Genomic DNA, 19456 nt, shown 5'->3' with positions numbered 1-19456 from the left:
ATCAAAAACACATTGTTAGGCATTTTGGACCCAATGCGTCCCCTGTGACCAAAGCAGTTTTAGCTGTTAACAGTGAAAGTAGGCACATTACAAAATTTTTCTCAGTAAATGAAACAAATACTTCATTGTGGATGTTTCTGTGGTTGCATGCAAGGTTATTTTTTCTTTAAAACTATTGTGACCATTTAGTAAATAAACATAGTAAGTAAATCTACCTGACGCTACTAAAAGGACATATTATTTCTGGCTTTTAAAATGCAATAATCAGTCTTTAAGTAATAAGATGTCTGTTAGATTAATAAATTTCCCAGAGTTAGATTCTTTCTCCTTCAACAAGAGCTTGTTAGTTGCATAACTTCATGAATTATATTGTGTTTAACATTTGATTAAATAATATGAAATGCTTTTCTCCTGCAGATGTGGACAAAGTACAAGAAAGCAGAAATTCAAAAAGCAGGTCTAGGGAGCAGCAAAGCTCCTAATTCTATTACCCACTACATGACATGTGGGCCAAGTGGTGAGTTTCTTGCTTAAAATGTAAATGAGATTAGTCTCATTTATACAAACTAACCATGTTACTTATAAGAACAAGTGCACATTGCATTAACAGATGTAAATATTGCTTGCTTATTTCATGATTTTCTGTCCTAATTACTAGTCAAGCAAGATTTATTGATTGATGTAAGTTTTTGCTGCTTGTCAGTGCAGGCAACAAACCTTTAAATAGTTTTCTTTTTTTCTTAATTTAAATTTGATTTTACTCATGAATAATGTTTTAGGAATTCCTTTTTTAATTTGAAGCCCTTTTTTTTTTTTTTTTTGGTAGGAATACAACTTTCCCACAGTGTTTTGGTAACTGAGAATAAACAATAAATTAAATATCTTTTGTATGAAGAGCCACTTGAAGAAAAATTTGTCTCTGGCTTTCTGTCACTCTCTTTCCTGTAGAAGACATATCTGGTGCATGTTGTTCTTATAGTGTCTGCTCTGATTTTTATATCTTTCTCTTATCTTCAAGCTTTTCTTATATTTTCTTTCTTCTTTCTACCTTCCAACTAAATACAGAGAGAAAAGTGTCCTTCAGTTTCTCAGTGTGAAGCCTTTATTTCTGAAGTAACAAGACACCCAACTATAGGAATCATTTTACAAATCTTTAAGGAGACTTTAAACAATCCTTCGTGACTAGAGCAGGCAAGAAATAAAAAACCTTCATTCCTTCCTTGAATCAAGGAGCACTACTGGAGTCAACTGCCAAAATTTTTAGGTTTTAGGACTTACTATACATTGTATTGATAAGATCTACTGATTAAAGGATGTTCTCTCACTAAGGACCAAGTGTTTTAAGGTTCCAAGAAGTACTCCAAGAACAGTCTACTTCTTTCGTCATTTGTTTATGAATTTATCCATGTTTGCTTAATGCTTCTGCTAAGTATTAGCCAAAATCTAGCCATTTATATTTAGTTGTGTAAATCTAAATTAAATGCTGTAGTATGTTGTGGAATGTACTATATATCAAGATACAGAGAACATTGTTTTGGCATGTCAGAGCCTTACTTGGTTAGCAGACTTGCATGTGTTGGTATCCTTTCTTTTTTTTAACCAGTTATTTTGATGCACTGCAAAAGAAATTCAGTTTATAAAGATAAATCTGAAAAATAGGAGCTATAAAAATTTACAGTAATATTAATCTTTCTGTATTACCCTTTAAGCAACACTAAGCATTCATACGTGGATCCAAGGTAATTAAAAAGTGTTTTCCTGAAACTTTTTTAGTAAGGTGGTTTTCCAACAAATTGCATTCCCAAGATAATGCTGTTGTGTTTTAAATTCATTTCCCTTCTTTAGTATTGGGTTATGTATGTGTGTTTGTTTTTTTAACATGAGAGCTGACTGTTGCTTAAGAAGTTTTCTTACGGCAAAAAAAAAAAAAAAAAATTGTAAATAATTTACTATGATCTACATTTTGCCAGGAACTCATTTATTTTTAAGGTTATCACATATTAATAAGAACTTTTCTGTTTTTGTCGTTTATAATAATACATTAAAGTTGGTAACTGTTATTGGTACTTTTGAAATATTTGTATGCATTTGTTACCTAAACATTTGAAAGAAGCACAAAAAAAGTAGATTTCATTAACCCAGGGAAGCATCCGTTTTTTTGTAGCTCCAATTTTATATCACAGTTTTATTTTCTTATGAAATCAAAAAATGCAGTGATACTTATTAATGCAAATTCATTATTTAACATAAATATCAGCATAATCTTAAAGGTCTGAAATGAGAAAGATAATGACTTTTTTATTTTAACAGTATACTTCTTAGGCTCTCATTTCCAGCTCTAAAAATCTTTCTGGAATAATTCCATATTCATAGTGTGGTCTAGGAACTATGTGTTTCATCACTAACCTAGTATCCATGAGAACTGTGTCTCTCCCTCTCTAACCTTCCCTCCCCCTCTTTTTGGTAGGCCAGTTAGCAGTATTGTGTTCATAGTCTACTTTCAGAAAGACATAACGAAAAGAAAGACAGCATGTATAGTTGACCAGAAATTAAAAAGGAATTTAGAGAACTTGGACTTACTTAATGCCACCATTAACTTGGGTTTTGCCACCAAATAATGCTGTAAAATTAAATCACTTTTAAACTCTTGGATGAAAGGTGCTATGTAAATGTAAATACAAAGGATTCTTACTAAAATACAACTGTTGCACAACAGACTTATTTAAAACTTATTCTCTAGACTTTAAACAATCCTTCGTGACTAGAGCAGGCAAGAAATAAAAAACCTTCATCCATCTCTCTCCATCATGACTCCCTAGATTCAAGAATCAAACTGATAATGGGCATCATGGCAGTCTAGAGATACTTGCATGTAAAAAATGTAAATTCATTCTTAGGTGGATAAATTGAAAGTAAATATAGAAGTTATGTTTTAGCTAAATACAGTAAGTGGGTAACTTAGATTTATATTAACTAGCATCTAATTTGCACAACTAGGACACATCCCAGGACAATAACTGAAAGTTGGAATTTAATGAGTAGGAAGTGGCCCGGTGAGGGTGAATCATACCACAGCTTGACCTCTCCAGAACACTAATGTCCTAAAATAGAGGACCTATTTACTTAAGCAGCTCATTATTGCTTCACATCGAACATGCTCAGGGGCAGCTTATATATTACTGGGTCTGATGAGGCTGACCCTGAGAAAGTGCAGTTAGAGACAACCAAGGGGGAACACTTAAGACTGCAAAAGTAGGAATATTCTCAATTATATTCATTACCTTTTTCATACCATTTCAAGAAAGGACTAGATAATAACCTCATGAATATTTTACTTTCTCCAAAAGATTCAGAAGCAAATTTAGTAGGAAGTCACTCCTTTCCCTTAGATAATCTGCTTCTGCCAAACAAAGTAGTATGGCTACCTAGAAACTTACTGGGGCCACTTTCCTGACTGGGGCCTGACATGCTTTTATCTGGCTATCTTCTAAATCAACAGCTAACCCCCCTCCCAAGAAACTGAAGATTTAATATACAGGGTAATAAGCTTCCACAAAGAACTCCAATAAAGTGCTTCAGATCTGGCCATGTGGAAAGGTTTGGTCCACGTTTTTAAACTGGTGGTTACCAAAGAGTTCACGTAAACAGGTTTGTATGTAGCACCTTTCATGCAAGGCATGGTAAAAGCCTATTAAAAAATCACTGTGCATATTACAGAATTGCAGCCACCTCACAAATGAAGTATTACAGCCTGCACTGTCTTAACAGTTTATGTCAGGAAGTGAAAAAGATGCTGTACCAAATCTGGAATTACAATGAGGAGTAATAATGTATGCTAAATGACTTTGTATTTTAAGTTACATTTATAAGGAAAGTGAGTTTTGTGTTTTTCTTTTCTGCTACACTTCGTCCTGAGATGTATTTTTTCTTTAAGCCTTGAATGAGTAATACAAAAGGAGCCCATTTTGTGATATAAACCTTGATGTACATGTTGAGATATTTGGACAATGAAAATGCCTTAAAAGGAATGCTTATGGATAAAGTTGCACTTATAACACCCTTTAACAAAACCTGATTTTAAACTGTCTTTTTCTTTTCTACTAAGGGTTCTCTTTCAATGTTTGCCATTGTACTTATAATTGTTATTAAATACCAAATCAAATAATATAAAAGCTGTAACATTTCCTTTAAAAGTAATACTACTGAGGGATTTGGAGTTGAATGGCAATGATTATTACTTGGTAATACCCATCATCAGCCACAGGAAGCCAGTATGTAACAAACCATCATTGGTTGGATTTATGTTTTTAGAAACATTTCATTATTTTTCACTTTAGACTTTATTACTCCTTAAAAAATTAAGTTGGTTTAATATTCACTTAAACTGATCTAAAAATAAAAGGTGATTTTTATAACAAGTGGTTAATAATCATTTAAAAACTATAACATATAATTTAGCTAAGTATTATCTTTCTTTTCCCTTTGCCCTGGAAAACCTTTTTTCCAATATAACCCATAATCTTGTTTAGATTATTCTAGATCTTTTAGGGATGAGTACTGGAGGTTTGGGAAAAGAATGGAATCTTACCAGTTCTGTCAATCCTCACATAGGTTAATACAGTAATATATTGCACAAAGCAGTATCTTTCATTTTCATTTATTGACTTTGGGGAGGGAGAATGTTAAGAGAGGCAACCAGTTGTGTATTCTGGGGCAGGTTAGTCTTTCTGAGCAGGTTTTCACTATAAGATGGGAAGAGCACTATCTACTATCCTCCATCTTTGGTTTCTATTCATTAAACCTTTATTTTATGTGCAAAGCAGTCTAAAATTTCCTCTTAGAGATGTAGTAAACAGCAGGTAAAAGGTAACATGGCACCTTAGAATAAGGTATCATTTATGGAAATATTTACTAACTCCACATCTTTTAAAGTCACTTTTGTATTTTTTAAGATTTTATTTATTTGACAGACACAGAGAGCGAACACAAGCAGGGGGAGTGGGAGAGGGAAAAGCAGACTTCCCTCTGAGCAGGGAGCCCCATGTGATGCCAGGCTCCATCCCAGGACTCTGGGGCCATGACCTGAGCTGAAGGCAGACGCTTAACTAAGCCACCCAGGTGCCCTTAAAGTCACTCTTCATAGAAATTCTGCCATGAGTAGACTTGCAGTTTCTAATCCTATATACCAAGAAATGACATTTTTACTTATTTTGCCTCTTAGCAACAAACTGGTTACACTATTACTACCAGGTGGAAATTACTTTTGAGTGGCCAAACTTAGTAAACTATGGGTACGTCATGACTATCCCATTTGATTGCACCAGAGGCAAATATGAGAATTTTCATGACGAGAACTCTAAACTACTTCCGTAATATAGTCCACCTCAGACCTTCAAATAATGAAGGTTTTAATTTAAGCAAAAAAGTGTGTGTCTCACTCCACAATTTTGAACTAGCTTACATAGAACTGACAATACATAATCATGAGTTCTTACACTGTTTCAGATGCCCTAACTGAAGGGAGGATGAGTAAAATTTAATATACAGGACACAAAAAATTTTTCCAAGTATATTCACATTTCTAACCTCTCAGAAAGATTAAACAAATCTTTCCCTAATCCTCATTCCCCAAAGATAACCACTTTCAACAATTTAACGTATTTCTATATTCCTTTTTCTCTATATGTACAATATAATTTTATATATGCTGGTTTTTTGCAAGTTGTTTTTCAAGTAAACCGCCTAAAGAAGATGTAAGATAATCTTAACTAGCCTTAGTTTATTGTTAATATACTCTCAATTGTTGAAGGCATTCCTGTAATGAGTAGTGCCCATGGGCGATGGGAAGTGGACTCTCTGAACTGACTAAAACTACCTCAATATATCTTTTTAAAAGCAGTTCCTTTTTATAGGGCACCTGGCCAGCTCAGTCAGTAGCACTTGTGACCCTGGATCTCAAAGTTGTAAATTTGAACCCTACCTTGGGTGTAGAGATTACTTTAAAAACAAAACAAAACAAAACAAACAAAAAACTCAGATTTTAGACGAAACGTTCCTCCCTAAAATGATTTCATCACCAAATCAAGGTGCTAAATATTCCTATCAATTTTAATGCTTTTTATAAATTACAAGTAAGAAAAACAGCTTTCAGAAATAGATGTATTATAAGTATCAGCCCAATTAGTTGTTTTTATCAAAATTTAGTATTATGGGATCATGTCCTGTGTTCTTCACAAATGTGATAAAGTCTTCAGGGCTCAATCCCAAGGTTGCAGCATTGGTCATTGGATGAAAGTACACCTTTTCATGTCCACCTTCCAAAAAAGCTGAATCCAGAACAAATTTCACATCTCCGTCATCACAGAAGAGTGCCAAAGGTGTGGCACAGCCTTGGCCAACTTTTAGTTTTTCTAGCATGGCTGTTTCATCAGCAAACCGAAGATTTCCACTCCCAACACCTAATTGCTTGGCAAGATCATTTAAATTAATTTGTCTGTCATGAAGAACTGTCACCAGCCAATATCCTTTTTTCTTCTTGTCTTTAAGAAATAAGTTCTTACTGTGTGCTCCTTTCAAATGCTGGACATGAGGCATCATTTCTTCAACTGTAAACACCTGTAAAAAATAAAATGAAAACTTCAAAAATATGCATGTACACATACTCTGCTTGCTGGGTGAAAACAGCAGGTTAGGGAGCACCCAATGCCGTGGATGTGACCCATTCCCAGCCCATTATGAAATAACACACCCTACCTTGCCATTTCAATCCCTCATCTGGAGACTTCTTGGGCTAGTTATCTTTTACAATGTGCTGTCCAAGCACTCCTACTCTTAAAGTGTTTTTGTTTTGTTTTCTTTAAACTTTTGGTACTGTAAATCTATAGCAGCCCAGATTCCTATTCCTTAGCATTCCATTACATCCAAACCAGGTAACAACCTCCACTTTACAAATATAACCACAATGAGGGTGAGATCACGGGCAGGGAATCAGACCTGGACTAGTAACATCAGAAGAGTGGCAATATGCACAGGTAAGGAAGTGGGAGAGTAAGTACTATATAGGAGGGAAGAAGGTCAGAGAAAATGATAACGTTTTGATGTTAAATTGGTAAAGTTGAAGACTTTTAAACGTATTTGCCTACCCTTTGAAGATCACCATGTTTAACTACGATCATTAGCTGTTACCCTCAAGCTATGTCCCTATGCTCCTGCACCATTCAAGTTACACTGGCTCCGTGAAATGTTTGCAAATCCTCACGTCAAAAAACGAAATCATGTTCATTCCAAACTTTCTACGGTTGGTGTCCTGTTATATGCACGATGTCTGGATACATCGATGACGCTACACAGACGGTTTACTGCCTGATATCTACACCATAAAAACACAAGGACCCAGCTTTACACACCAGTTTAACATGCAGAAGTTCTCAAAATGAAATGTGACTAAATAGCTCCAAGAGGAAAACGTTGTTTTTCTCACAGTAACAACACAGTCCCGAAAGGCCTATGATACTCCTACGGGGTCCCTTTTGCGCTCTGGATCCCGGGAAACGTCCTAGAACTGACATTTCTGCGGCACCTTACCGCTGGGGCCTCTGGTCTTCACCGCCCCGCCCGAGAGCCGCCGCAGCGGAGCCCACCTCACCGGCAGGGCTGTCCCCGCAGAAGCGCCTTACCTCCGGGTGCTCCACAACCTCCGTATGGATGGCCAGGGCGCCGAGCCGCTGCTCCAGTTCTGCCCGCAATTCCTTAGCCGCCATGCTGCCGTCGTGGCCAGGAAGAGATTGGGCGGAGAAGCGGTGAAATGGGCGTGGCCTCCTGAGCGTCTGGCCCAATGGAGGCTAGGGCGGAAGTACCAGGAGCGAATAGGGAGCTCCAGAAATCCAGTGCAGCTCCTTCCGGAGGCGGGCGCAAGCAGTCGGCGCGGGCTCTTCCCTCCCTCTTCCCGGGCCGCCGCCGCCTTTGTGGATGTGGTCTGCAGGGATTCCCTGGCGGCGAGAGCGTGAGGCTTTCTCTATCCAGAGTTCCCCAGGAGAAAGGCACATGCCTTCCGTAGTCCCGCTTCAGGTTCTCTAGGCTCAGCATAATTTCCATTTAAACAGAATCAGGGCCACCGAAGCTTTTGCGTAGGGAGTGTTGGAGAAGGTTGTGGAGAGGATGTGACCACGGATAATCCCCAGGCAGAGAAGCTCCCTTCCCTTTTCCCTTGTCCTTGAAATGTATCTTCTGACCCTGTTCCTGTACCGGCAGCCACTTGAAGGACATTGCCTTGACAGCGTAATGTGATACTGCAAGCATCAGAACCGTTTTGTAGTTGAAATTCCCCTAAGGCCTCTGCATAAACTCAAGATTCTAGCAGGTGGGTGCAGAGATCGCTGTCTTGTGGCTGCCCGAGGCAAGCCTCCTGTTGAGTTCCGTTGCTTATTAAACTTGCCACTAGTCATTATAGAGTGGTCTGCCTTTTCTTCCAGACTTTTCTTGGCTTTACCTTGTCTGAGAAGGGGGGCAGTTTCAGATTTTACCGGAGGAATTTAAGAGATTTTCGAATCAACAGGGAGAGAGGAGGGTGCCAAAATGCCTATTCTTCTACGACTTCTCAACTTTTTTTTTTTTTTTTAAAGAATTTATTCATTTATTTGACTAAGAGCGAGAGAACACGAGCAGGGAGAGCAGGAGAGGGAGAAGTAGGCTTCCCAGCGAGCTGGAAGCTGGATGCGGGGCTTGATCCCAGGACCCTGGGATTATGACCTGAGCCAAAGGCAGATGCTTAACGACTGAGCCACCCAGGCGCCCCACGACTTTTCAACTTTTAATTTATAAATTACAATTTCACATTTGACCTTTCCTGAAAGTTACCTTTTGTTATTATTCGTGTACAAATAATTGGTGGTGGCAACCACAACTTGCCTTTTTTGGAGGCAGTTTGCCTACCTCGGAGTGGGGTTTTCCATTATCCTGTGAAACCCTCAGTCACCACTTTTTTTCACTAGGTTTCTTTCTAAAAATGAAATTAGAAAGCATTAGAATAGGAAAGAGCACCCATTTGAAGATATGGCATATCCCAAATAATTGTCTTTAAATGTTGAAGGTGTTCAAGAAAACCCCAATCCAATCATGGTGAACTGAGAGTAAACAGGGGAAAGAAGAATTGGAATCTGATTGTAACCAAGAAAGGTAAGTATGTCCAAAAGTAGGAAACATGAACTCCATCTTTACAGTTATTCAAGCCATGAACTCTTGCATTCAGCATACCACATGCAGACACGCAGACACACACACACACACACACACACACACACACACACACTCCCTTATAGCTAATCCATCACAGTTCAGTTTCTCAAATCCTTCCACTTCTCACAACCTCCATCACCACAGCCCAAACTACAACTATTTCCCCACTTGGCTAACACTAATGTTCTCTTAATTTTAGTCCACCTGTGGTGGGGTGACCACGTCTCCTGCTCCAAGCAAGTCTTACAACCAAAGATATTTATTATAAAATGAAACTAAATCTGTCTATGGTAAAAGCACTTAATATTGCTGTTTAAAAACTATCCTAACCTAGATTTAATGCACTATTTATCAAGCATTTGTGTCAACATTGTATCAAATAGAAAAGAAATGCTATCTATCCTTGGTGTAGTTGTCTTCAAGGCAAATACAATCTCAAATTTATACTGCAAACAACATGAAACAGATTAAATTCAAAATGATTAGCATGGACTTAAGGAACTAGATATTTAGCCATAGAACTTGAATTTTAAAAATATATATAGAGAGAGAAATCTCAATTCTAGGAGAGAGGTAGCATCTGATAAATATAGTTTATTGAATTGTTTTACAAACAGGACAAGACATAATAAGTTTTGTGGCATTTATATAAAAACGTGTTGAGGGAAAGACTCGCTATTTTTAGGAAGAGTATGGATATTTGACAGAAAAGGACAGATTCTGGGGGAAAAAAAAAGGAGCTGGAGAATGGAGTTACGCCAGGATCCATGAAACCGGGGACACAGATCTAAGTTTGCTCAAAGTAAAAGAAACAGTTAACAACTGTAGCCTATGTAGCAAAGGAAATAAAAAGGCCAAGATATTTATCAACATCATGGGGATTGGGCATCGTGGCATTTATTAGATGAAGAATGTTAGAAATCCCCATTACTGAGTGAAACAAAGGGCAATTCCAGAACAGGTGAATTGAAAGCTACCCTAGGAAGCTGTAAATATCCCAAACAAGGGAAACAATAGGGAAAAGTGCTTGCTGCAGTCTATGCCTCTTCCACTTATCTTTTGGAACATCTCTATGTGCCAACCTTTCTGCCCTCGAAGACTTTAAAATCTAGCAGAGGGGACTGAAGCATCCACAGAAGATAAGTCCAAGAAAATGTGACTACTGCCACAATAGTGGCATGATGCGGATGCTTTTGGAGCCCAGAGGAAGGGTGCTAAGACTGGGCTGGTGTACCAAGGAAAGCATTAAGGAAAGATGGCACCAGTTTGAAGAATAAGTAGGACTCTGCCAGGAAAAAAAAAAGGACTCCAGCTGAGGAAGCCCCAGGATTTTGAGGGATGGAGGATGGAGGTGAAAAAGCATGGGACGTCTTGGGGCAGTATGAATTGGTGTGACAGTAGAGCAGAATGAGAGGCCCATCAGCAGAAGACAAAGCTAGAAGTAGGCACAAAGAATTGTACCTGCTGCATTAAGGAATGGGGAATGTCCCACCATCAAGGGCCATGTTAAATAAATTAGGCGACAACTTCCTAGGGAATTCTGTATTCTCAATCATGCTCTCAATATTTGAAAATACAGGGAAGCACAATTCAGTAAATTGAGAAAATGAATTATAGGAGAGGGTAGACAACACAGCCCCAATTTTGCTTCAAATAAACATAGCTGTATAACAGTGTAACTAAAAAACAAACAAACAAACAAAAAGCCAAAAAAACCCACCTATTTAGTATTAGCATCTTCCCCTAATCCTGCTCCACAAAAACCGGCTTCTAAAGGCCTATGGAAGAGGATTCTCCCAGGTTGGGAGAAGATGGAGGTTGGTTCCTAGAATAAGAAAGGAGAAAGCAGCTGGATGTAGGAGGAAATTGAAGTTTCCTCAGAGTCAGAAAAGCAGGAGAGGACTGGAGTGGGAAGGACGGGCGGGTAGAGAAGAGTCCCTTTCTTGGCACTTTGTCCAGGCAGTGGGTAGCAAGATAGGATCCTGTCAGTGGCAGGCAGTCTCCCTGGGCCAGCATTGCCTAAGCAGGTGAGACAAGTATATCTGAACATCACTGCTCAATGAGGAGCCATGACAAAAAAGACAATAACCCACAGTCCAGTTCCCCGGCTCCTCCCAAGTCTCAGTTTCCTGGATGATTCTATGGAGTAGGGAGGAAATCTTAGCGATACCCTCAGATTAATGTTCCTTGCAGCTCCAACATGTGGGGACACGGGCCATATTATATTCAACTCAAAATATGATTGAAGATCAGCTATGGACTAAAGGAAAAGTGGTGAGCAAAACCAAGCAGAGACCCTGCCCTTGTGAAGCAAATAGTATATTGCAGGAGACAGATATTAATTAGTCAAATAATCACAGAAACAAATGTTAAATTGTGTGGGTAACAAGCACTAACAAGGACACATAGGCAATGCTAGGAAAGTCCATAATAAGAGAATTTTACCTTGTCTGGGGTAAGGAGGAGTGGGTCAAGGAAGGTATTCCTGAGGAAGTAAAGCAATGAAATCTGAAAGATGAGTGGGAATGAAGAAGGCAGAGAGAGGAGAGAAGAGTAAGCCAGGCAGAGGAAACAGCATGACACTGTGTGCAAAGGTGAGAAGAAGCAAATCAGGGAAGAGGCACTGAAAGATGGTCAGTGTCAGGGCGGCTGGGTGGCCAAGTCAATTAAGTGTCTGCCTTAGGCTCAGGTCATGATCCCAGAGTTCTGGGATCAAGCTCCACGTTGGACTCCCCGCTGTGTGGGAGATCTGCCTCTCCCTCTCCCACTCCCCCTGTCTGTGTTCCCTCTCTCACTATCTCTCTGTCACATAGATAAATAAAATCTTAAAAAAAAAAAAAAAAAAAGGTCAGTGTTATTGGCATCCAACAAGCAAGGGGAGTGGGGTCATGGCTCCAGTTCCCACACACTACACCTGGTAACTAAAATTCTTACCTGCTAAAAATACATTTCTCAAAGTGGTTATCTCTGGCTAATTTTCTTTGTATTTTCTATCTTCCAAAAATTTTTATGTTTCTATGTATTTTTATAATGGAGGGGGGAATCAATAGGTTATTAAAAATAAAGAAATATAAACCTCATCTCCACAAATAAGACAGATCACATGAGAGTATTTTCAACAAAGACTTCAAAAGGGAAGAAAGTTAAAATGTAAACAAAATTAATAAGTGAGCAGACTGAATTTAATTACTTCCCAATGAAAATATGAAACGAGTGAAAACATTCCGTTTTCTTGCCTGCAGAAATAGTGGTTTTGTACAACATAAACAAAATGCATGTAGTAGGAGACAGTTGATTAAGCAGAGAAGCAGCAGTTTTCCTTTTGTTCACTTTAAACACTCATTTAAAATTCGTTGGTCCTAAGGACTCAGAGGACTCTTAGTTCTGTTAAGAAAAATTATCCAAAACCTGGAAATAAGTGAAGGGCTTACTGTTTGCTCTTTCAATGTCCTGCTAGGATTTGTTTAGCATGTGCTCCTGGGGAACCTCTGATTCTCTAGGAATAGTCACCTTCTTTGACCTGTTATTTTTAAATTATTTATTTAAATATTTAATTATTTAAAATGACTTACCAGTTATTTAAAATATATTTATATTATTTTTAGTATACAGGTATTGTACATCTCTGTAAGGGTAGATCTTAATATGTGGAAAACTGATAGTAATATAAATGAGTTTTGTCCCATAGAGGTGTGGATGATTTTTATCCCATAGAAAAGATAAAACTTTCTTGTGTTGTAGGATATTAACCAATTTCCTATCTATGTTAGCAATCTTGTTCAAGCATTCTTTCAGCCACTGTAAAGACTTGGCACTCCCTAATTCTCTTTGAATGAGGCTTACCATCTTGTTGATTCCCTCTTTGAAGGGAAGAGTGAAATACATCTTTAGACACGTGATCCCTTTTTAAAATATTTTTAAACTCCTCAAAAATAATACTCTAAGAATTTAACCTTCTTAGTTTTGTAATGAAGATATTGATCACCAGAAAGATGAAGTGTCTTATTCAAAGTCTTCATACTCACTGGAGAGAGAGATCAGACAAGGACGTAGGAATAAGAAATGTAGGTTGGTACAGAGGTAAAAACTAAGATGAGCAAGGTCAGGGGATCTAATGCATAATAATGTGGTTCTAGTTTATAATGCTGTATTGTCTAACTGAAATTTGTTAAGAGAGAGGAACTCAAATGTTCCCAACAAAAAATAAATGAATCCATATAAGTAAATTTATGAGATGATGGATGTGTTAATTAACTCAATGGAAGAGGAATACTTTCACTATGTGTATGCGTACCAAATATTCACATTGTACACTTCAAACATCTTACAGTTTTGTCAGTTATACCTCGGTAAAGCTGGAAAGAATGAAATCAAAAACTTTGCAGCATAAAGACTTTTTTAAAAAAAGATTATTTATTTATTTGACAGAGATCACAAGTAGGCAGAGAGGCAGGCAGAGAGAGAGGAAGGGAAGCAGGCTCCCTGCTGAGCAGAGAGCCCAATTCGGAGCTTGATCCCAGGACTCTGTGACCATGACCTGAGCCGAAGGCAGAGCCTTTAACCCACTGAGCCACCCAGGCGCCCCCAAAAAGACATTTTTAAAGAGATGTAATTGTGTATGAAGAACTCAATGAAGTTGAGGAAACTCAAGAAGAAACCCATAGAAGACCTTTATGTAATTTGGTTGCTAGTGATAGTGAACTATTCCATTGTTGATGAAAGTCCATTGCAGACATCTTTGATGAGTATTCCTACAGCTCTTATTAGAGGTTACTGGAGATTAATATCATGTTCTCCACTAGAAATATACAGTTATTTCTCTTACTGTTTTCCATAAAGCACTTTAATAGCAGTAGTCATATTAATGGAAACACAGAGATTTACTACATATCATGAGCTATAGGTTGATACCAAATTAAGTGAGGAAAAATGCTTATATTTATATGTTCAAAAGGTGACATTTCTGAGCTGAATATGACCCTAAAGATCTTCAGTGCAGCTTCTTCAAATATGGAAATGGTTAAGCAACAGCACTGGAATCAAACAGACTTGAATTTAGGTCCCCTCACCGATCACTAAGGATGTGACCTGGACAAGGTAATTAACTTTCCCAATGATAATGCAGGCCCTCTGGTTTGTTAAAACTGATATGCAAAAATAAAACATTCAATCTTGCAGAACTGAAATAGATGAGGACTATAAAGCATTAAGAACAAGCCTTGGGGAGGGGGGGAAGGAAAGAAAAAAACAAAGAACAACACTTGGGGCACCTGGATGGCTCAGTTGATTAACCCTCTGACTCCTGATTTTGGCTCAGGTCATGATATCAGGGTCATGGGATTGAACCCTGAGTTGGGCTCCGTGTTCAACAGGGAGTCTGCTTCTCTCTCTCTCTCTCTCTCCCCCACTCCGCCCCTTGTTTATGTGTGCTCTCTTTCTCAAGTAAATAAATAAATCTTTAAAAAAAAAAAAAAAAAAAACAGGGGCTCCTGGGTGGCTCAGTTGGCGAAGTGCCTGCCTTTAGTTCTGCATGGGGCTCCTTGCTCAGTGGGGATCCTGCTTCTCCCTCTGCCTGTCACTCCCTTGTTTAAGAGCTCTCTCTCTCTGACACATAAATAAATAAAATCTTAAAAACAACAACAACAACAATGCCTCATCCTTAGTACATCAGATGAAAGATGTTCATCTGGGGATGTTCATAGGGACTGTGCTGTGGAGCAAGTGAGAGCCAGGTGGGCACTGGGCCACTCTGTGCCTTACTGAGGAAAATAATAAAACATGAGCAAAGGCAATCCTAACAAGCTGAGAGGCAAAATGTCATCATATGCATTCTTTGTGCAAACTTGCCATTAGGAGCTCAAGAAGCAGCACTCAAATGCATTAGTCAACTTCTCAGAGTTTTCTAAGAAAAGAGAGGTGAGAGAGAAAGGAAAATTTGAAAAGGCGGGCAAGACTGGTTGTGAAAGCAAAATGAAAACTTAGGTCCTCTCTAAAGGGGAAACAAAAAAAAGAAGTTCAAGGATACCAATGCACCCAGGATACCTTCTGTGGCCTTTTTCTTATTTTGTTCTGAGCATTGCCCTAAAATCAAAGGAGAACATACCAGCCTATCCATTGGTGACCTTGCAAAGAAACTGGGAGGGATGTGGAGTGACACTACTGCAGTTGACAAGCAGTCTCACGAAAAGGAGGCCACAGGTTGCAGGAAGAATATGAAAAGGATACACTGAGCTAAAGAAAAGACTGATGTGGGGGAAAAGGAGTCATCAAGGATGAAAAAAGCAAGAAAAAGTAGGCAGACGAGGAACATGGAGAAGACAAGTTGGTACTAGCGCAGTTTTTTTTCTTGTCTATAAAGCATTTTAACCCCCTGTACACAACTCGCTCCTTTGAAAGAAAAAATTTGAAAAGTAAGAAGAAAAAAAGAGAAACAAAAACTAAATCATTGGCAGATCTCAAATCTGCTACTGTGCGAAGAACAACTGCTGTCATAAAATAGTGAATATAATATTTATGTGACTGGGAAGTGACTGGCAATGAAGAGAAGTGAGGATTATAACTATCCTGGATCATTTTAGATTGCCATAATTCAGGTTCTCAAGTCTTTTCTAGTTTCAAAATTCCTGGCTCCATCTCTCTAGCAATTAGACTGCAGGGTGTCTTTGCTTTATGAAGCCAGCAAATGACAGGTGAGACAGAAAACAAAACAGATTTAAATCTTGTCATTATGATCAGCTTTCCCACAGCCCTGATCAGTTCCTCTTCAGATGACACTTGTTTTTATACTGTTCCTTATGATGTCCTCCTGCTAGAAGAGCCCCAGTGAAATGAATGTAGATCCTTCCACCACTGTCTCCCCAGCTTGGCAGCAATTTGCCTTGCCTCTTTCTCGCAGAAGGCAGTCTAGCCCTAATTATCACCAAGAAATCTAGCTGGCCTAGATATTGAAGTGACCTACCCCACTAGGGGGGCTTTCCATCAAGATCTTGAAAGAAAGAGGCAAGAAAAAGGCTGATAGGGCTAGTTGAAAAGCAGAACTAATGAAAGTTAAAGCCATTTGCTAGAAAGGGCAGGGATGCAATACACCTTCTGTTTTTCATTTTTTTTTTTAAGATTGATTGATTGACTTGATGGAGAGAGGGATTAAGAGCACAAGCAGGGAGAGCAGCAGGCAGAGGGAGAAGAAGGCCCCTGTTGAGCAGGGAGCCTGATGTAGGGAGCCTGATTCCAGGACTTTGGGATCATGAGCTGAAACCAAGAGTCAGATGCTTAACTGACTGAGCCACCCAGGCACCCCTGTTTTGTTTTTGTTTGTTTGTTGTTTTGTTTTGTTTTACTGTTCTTTCAATTCAAGTATGCTCATTAGGTGTGTTTTTTGGCCCATCATTTGTTAGTTCTGAGAAGTGGCTTTCACCAAGAAGATAGCAATATGAAACATTACTCATGGTTAAGTTGACTCTTTCTATGTCCAAACATGATTTGTTTCCTGTTTAATATGATTAAACTTTTAGAAGGCCAACAAAGGACATGAGATGAAGTGGGAATAAGACCCCTTCTGCATCCCTCCCTTTCTCAACAATTTAGTCCTAAAGCCATTAGAGGTGAGAGTAAGACAGGCATCTACAGATATAGGGCAGAAATGGGGTGCAGGTGGGGGTCTGATGGCTCTGCATGGGTGTAAACTTAGATTACAGACAAGTTGCAAAGACAAGGGGAGAGAGTTCCCAAATGGCATTTGTTCAGTTTCCTCTTATGTTAACATTTTACTCCAGCCAAGGTGTGGAGGATCCACCCTTCAAGGGGTGGGTCAGCCTGGGGGAACCTGAGCTGAGAAGAGGTAAGAAGTACATAAGCTCAAGGAAGGGGATGGTGGTCAAATTGAAGATTAGTTGCATACAAGGAAATTGCTCAAATAATTAGATATGTCAGGGTTAATGAAAATCAAGTTTCTCACTGCCCAAAAAAGGAAGTTACAAAAGTGGAAAAGGAAAAGACTAGAGTGAACCTGTGGTCTTAGAATTGGTGATATTAATAAGAATTCATGATTTTCAAGGTATAAGGATGGAGATGTGTGCATATGGTGTCTATATTCCCTAGCTTTGTCCACAGAGAGAGCTTGAGAGCAGTGAAACTCCAGTAGCAACGAACACGCCTAATACACAGAGGTTCGATAGTAAATACCATTCTTCACTGAAAGAAAATAGAACTTCCAGTTTCAGACATTATTCTAAAGCAAGAACTGATCTGGCATCCAGTGGTGTATACTCAAGAATATTCATTGTGAGGTGCCTGGCTGTCTCCATAGAGCATGAAATTTTGACCTTGGGGTTTAAGTTTGAGTTCCAAATTGGGTGCAGAGATTACTTAAAATAAAATCTTAAAAAAATAACATTATTCAATGCAATATGGCTTGAGTTAAATACTGGAAACAACCCATATATGTAGCTATGTAAGTATGGCACTTACAGACAATGGGATCTTTCACAGTCATTTGAAAAGAAGAATATGGATCTATGTTCCTCAGCATGGAGGTTTCCATTATATATTATTGTAAAGATAAAAAGCAGCATTTATAGTGTTGGGTACCCCAAAATTGGGTACCCCAATAATGGGTCCATGATTAAAGGAGTGAGACTGATACAAAGCAAAGGTCAAGCAAAGCTTTATTTTGCGCCAAGCATCAGGAATCAGACCAACCGTCAAACAGACCAGTCGGGGCCGCCCCTACAGAGAGGACAATCCCTCCCTGCTTTCCAGACTAACTTTTATAGAGCAAAGGCCATGTGGTTGGGCCTGGCCACACACAGGTGGACAATGAGATTGTAACACACAGAGGAAACTCCACAGTGATGCTACGTGACCAATTGAATTACAATTTATCCTAGTAGACATTTGAACCAGCCTATCACCTAGTTCAGAATTGGCACCCAAAAGGTGCCCAAAGGGTGGGGCCCATATTCCTTGGTAGCTAGGGAGTCAGTATGCACCCCCACTGATTGAATACCTCCACCTGGCCTGACCCATCCTTGTATTTGGACTTTGTTACCTGGGACTGGTTTCCCAGACTTGCTTTTAAATAAGTTCCCCTGGTGGGGGCAAGGTCAATTTAAGCTTTACAGCAAAATGGCAGTTCAACCGGGGTGGGGCTGCTCTGGCCGAATAGGCCCTTACAGTAGTATGAATCTTATTTATACATAATTGCATGTTTACATGTATTTTTACATAGAGATAAGTGGAATGATGTTCACCAAAATAATAAAAGGGGTTATCTCTGGATAGGTGGGGTTTAGGATTTGATTTACTTTCTTTTTTAAAAAAGAAACTTGAAATTTGGAAATAAATTTAGATTATAAGAAAGTTACAAAGACTGTGGAGAATTTCCAAATGTCCTCACCCCATTTTCTCTAATGTTCATATGTTATATCAACTGTGATACATTTGTGAAAATGAAGAAGTTAACACTGGGGTATTATAATTAACTAATTCATTCAGATTTTACTAGTTTTTCTGTTAAAGTGCCTTTTCTGTTCTAAAATTGTATCCAGGATTCCTGCACTGCATATAGTCATCATGTCTCTTTGGTCTCTTCTGGTCTGTGGTAGTCTTTTCTCGTTTTTCATGACCTTGACAGTTTTGAAGAGTTCTGCTCAGATATTTTATAAAATGCTCTTCAATTTGGGTTTGTCTGATGTTTTCCCCCATGATTATAGTAGAGTTGTGGGTTTTTGGAAGGATACTACAGAGATAAAAGGTCCTCATCACATCATTTTAGGGGGCACATGATAGCAACATGACATCACCAGTGATGTTTACCTTGGTCAGTTGGTTAAGGTGGTGTCTGCCAGTTACTGTTTTTCTTTTTCCATACTCTGTTCTCTGGAAGTAAATCACTAAGCGTAGCCCTAACTCAAGTGGAGAAGAATTAAGCTCTACCTCCTAGTGGCGGTTATATACATGTATTATATAGAATTCTTCTGTAGGGAGAATTTGTCCCTTCTCCCCAATTTATTCATTCAGTCATTTATTTTTATCAGCATCAGTGCGTGTATATTTATTTGATACTTTGGGTTGTAATCCAGCATGGTGTTATTTTGTTGCTCAACTATCTCCAGCTTTGGCCACTAGGGTCTTCCAGGTTGGTTCCTCTGTTCCTTTGACTGCCCTCATCCTATTGTTTTTTAGCGACTTACGGGGAAGGCAAGTTATTGCTTGAAGTTTCTAC

The 19456-nt window shown here is 38.7% G+C and overlaps 2 protein-coding genes, 1 long non-coding RNA gene and 1 pseudogene across 5 annotated transcripts in view; 3 read left to right on the top strand and 1 right to left on the bottom strand.

The window, feature by feature from the left end:
* CCDC88A (coiled-coil domain containing 88A) overlaps positions 1-3878 on the top strand; it is a 136219-nt gene extending 132341 nt beyond the window's left edge. For all 3 annotated transcript variants that reach the window (XM_059187702.1, XM_059187700.1, XM_059187699.1), the window contains 2 exons: positions 418-517; positions 1066-3878. In XM_059187702.1, coding sequence (XP_059043685.1) covers positions 418-482 — 65 coding nt within the window. In that variant the 3' untranslated portion in view covers positions 483-517; positions 1066-3878. The remainder of the gene's footprint in view (positions 1-417; positions 518-1065) is intronic.
* A 2203-nt stretch (positions 3879-6081) lies between these two features.
* Positions 6082-7806, bottom strand: LOC131840142 (prolyl-tRNA synthetase associated domain-containing protein 1). Its single transcript, XM_059187704.1, has 2 exons — positions 7677-7806; positions 6082-6615 (listed from the first exon to the last, which is right to left on the bottom strand). The coding sequence occupies exons 1-2, from the start codon at positions 7758-7760 to the stop codon at positions 6181-6183; spliced, it is 519 nt and encodes a 172-aa protein (XP_059043687.1). The 5' UTR covers positions 7761-7806; the 3' UTR covers positions 6082-6180.
* A 98-nt stretch (positions 7807-7904) lies between these two features.
* Positions 7905-13522, top strand: LOC131840143 (uncharacterized). Its single transcript, XR_009357216.1, has 3 exons — positions 7905-8359; positions 9089-9174; positions 9434-13522. It is a non-coding gene; the product is annotated as an uncharacterized LOC131840143 (long non-coding RNA).
* A 1490-nt stretch (positions 13523-15012) lies between these two features.
* LOC131807941 (putative high mobility group protein B1-like 1) lies at positions 15013-15482 on the top strand (annotated as a pseudogene).
* Positions 15483-19456: the final 3974 nt, after the last annotated feature.

This window comes from Mustela lutreola, chromosome 9 (genome assembly GCF_030435805.1).
Source record: "Mustela lutreola isolate mMusLut2 chromosome 9, mMusLut2.pri, whole genome shotgun sequence".
Lineage (NCBI taxonomy): Eukaryota > Metazoa > Chordata > Mammalia > Carnivora > Mustelidae > Mustela > Mustela lutreola.
This window is presented reverse-complemented; position numbering and strand designations above follow the sequence as displayed.